Here is a 2,037-nt window from a genome sequence, read left to right on the forward strand (position 1 = left end):
TTGACCGGGTTCACCGACCCCCGTGCTGGCCCAGCACCCATCCCCATACCAGCCTGACACCCATCCCTGCACTGCCCAGCACCCACCCCTGCGCTGGCCTGGCACCCATCCCGTACACCCCCCAGCACCCATCCCTGTGTCAGCCTGGTGCCCATCCCTACACCCCCCAGCATCCATTCCCAAACCACCCAGCACCCAACCCTGAGCCAGCCCAGCACCCCTCCCCGCGCCCCCCAGCACCCATCCCTGTACTGCCCACCCTGGTGGCAGGCAGTGGGGAAGAAGGGGCCATTCCCTGCCCCGCGGAGCTAATCCCACCGCGGCAGGAACAAACAGCCCTTTGTCAGGCTGCAAGGAGAATGCTTGCTGGGACCCGCCGCCGGACAAAGCCCCCTGTGCCGTGCTGGAGCCCACGGGGTGGCCAGCCGGGACACAGCACCGGCTCCCTGGCTGGCATGCCATCCTTGCCAAGCACGGCACAGCCGTGGCAGTGAGCGCCGCTGCGGTGCCCCGCAGGGGGACGGATGCCTGAGCCGGCACATGCCGGGCACCGAGAGTGAAGGCCCAAAGGCAGGCAGGTGGCCCTGGTGGGGCTGGCATCAGGCAAGCAAGCCGGCAGCCTGTGCCAATGCCTGGCAGCCCGTGAAGAGGGTGGCACTGGTGCCGACGAGGCAACAGTGCCGGGATTTCACACCCCTCCCGCCATGCTGTCCCCCACCCCCCCAGGATGCTCCCATCCCCTGGGATGATGCTGGGTGCTGACATGGAACCGGTGCACCCACGCCTGACCCCACATGTCCCGTCCCCCCCCGATCAGTGTCCCATGCTCACCAGGGAAGGCCAGCTTGAGGCGGGGGGTGGCAGCGGGCGGGGGGCGGCCGGCGGCGGGGCCGCAGAGCAGGAGCAGGAGCAGGAGCAGCGTGCGGCTCATGGCCGGGGCCTGGCTGGTGGCCCCGCGGCTGGGGCAGAGAAGCGAGACCTCAGCTCGGGTTACAGCCCCCTCCCGGCAGCCTCCAGACCACGATCCCTCCCCGGCACTGCCGATGGGATGCGGAGAGCCCCGAGCATCATCGGCATAGGGCAACCCTGGCACGGCACGAGAAGGCCACCCTGCTGGGCTTGACCTGGTGATTGGCGGGGGGGGGACACACAGGCCAGCCGCATCCCTCCCTGGTTTTTAAGCCTCCATTAATCCAACCACGAACCTAAGGGGCTCTGGGAGCAGCCCTCCCGCTCCTGTCCATGGGGAAACTGAGGCAGCCCAGCCGAGCAGCAGCCAGCCCTCCCCACGCCTGCCCGAGCCCTGCTGGCTGGAGGCTGCTGGGCTCTGCCCATTGCTACCTGCAAGCACAGAGCTGTCCTGAGGGGACGGGGACAAGGACAGGGCAAGCACCGGGGTGGTGCCAGCCAGACAAGGCATCCTGGGCAGGCAGCGGGCTCCTGAGCAGCAGGCAAGCAGGCCATTGTGGGAGTCATGGGGTCCCGTGCCTCAGTTTCCCCCACTGCTACACCCCCCACCGTTTGGCCCCTGGTCCTCCTCGTACTACCCTGCAAATGGGACCTGGGTTTGGGGGGCCTCTGGCCCCGCAGGTGCCCACAGCCCGGCATGCCCACCACCCTCACGGGCACCCACCACAGGGTGGGGAAGAGCTCCTCCGGCACCGGTATGCTCTCCCCTGGGGAGCGGGAGGCAACGGTTATCGCGAGCACCGCGCCAACATGCAGCTCCCCACCTCGCCTGCCGGCCACGCCACGGCAGCCTAGGGCAGCTGCAGGCTGCCGGGACGTGCCAGCCGGCACCTTCCCGCGCCACGTGCGAAGCACAAGCCCGGCCACGCCAGCCATCGGCCCGTGGCGCAGCCGATGGGTTTCACCCACGCCACAGCCAAGGGGGCCTTGCCGGGACACCGGTGACGACCGAAGCCCCACCATGGCACCGGGGCTCGGTGCAACCGCCCCACGTTCTGACACCCTGCTTGGGCAGGGTGTGAGCTGGGCCGCGGCGGGTGCTGGGCCAGAGGGACACGCGTGCGTGGC

The 2,037-nt window shown here is 69.5% G+C and overlaps 1 protein-coding gene across 1 annotated transcript in view; it reads right to left on the reverse strand.

Moving 5' to 3' along the window:
* SEMA3B (sema domain, immunoglobulin domain (Ig), short basic domain, secreted, (semaphorin) 3B) overlaps nucleotides 1-1,845 on the reverse strand; it is a 6,479-nt gene extending 4,634 nt beyond the window's left edge. The window contains exons 1-2 of the mRNA XM_010573755.1: nucleotides 1,634-1,845; nucleotides 832-959 (exon numbers count right to left, since the gene is read on the reverse strand). Of these exons, the coding sequence (XP_010572057.1) occupies nucleotides 832-959; nucleotides 1,634-1,845 (340 nt within the window). The remainder of the gene's footprint in view (nucleotides 1-831; nucleotides 960-1,633) is intronic.
* Nucleotides 1,846-2,037: the final 192 nt, after the last annotated feature.

The sequence above is a fragment of the Haliaeetus leucocephalus genome, unplaced genomic scaffold, assembly GCF_000737465.1.
Source record: "Haliaeetus leucocephalus isolate CR32 unplaced genomic scaffold, Haliaeetus_leucocephalus-4.0 Scaffold2, whole genome shotgun sequence".
Classification (NCBI taxonomy): domain Eukaryota; kingdom Metazoa; phylum Chordata; class Aves; order Accipitriformes; family Accipitridae; genus Haliaeetus; species Haliaeetus leucocephalus.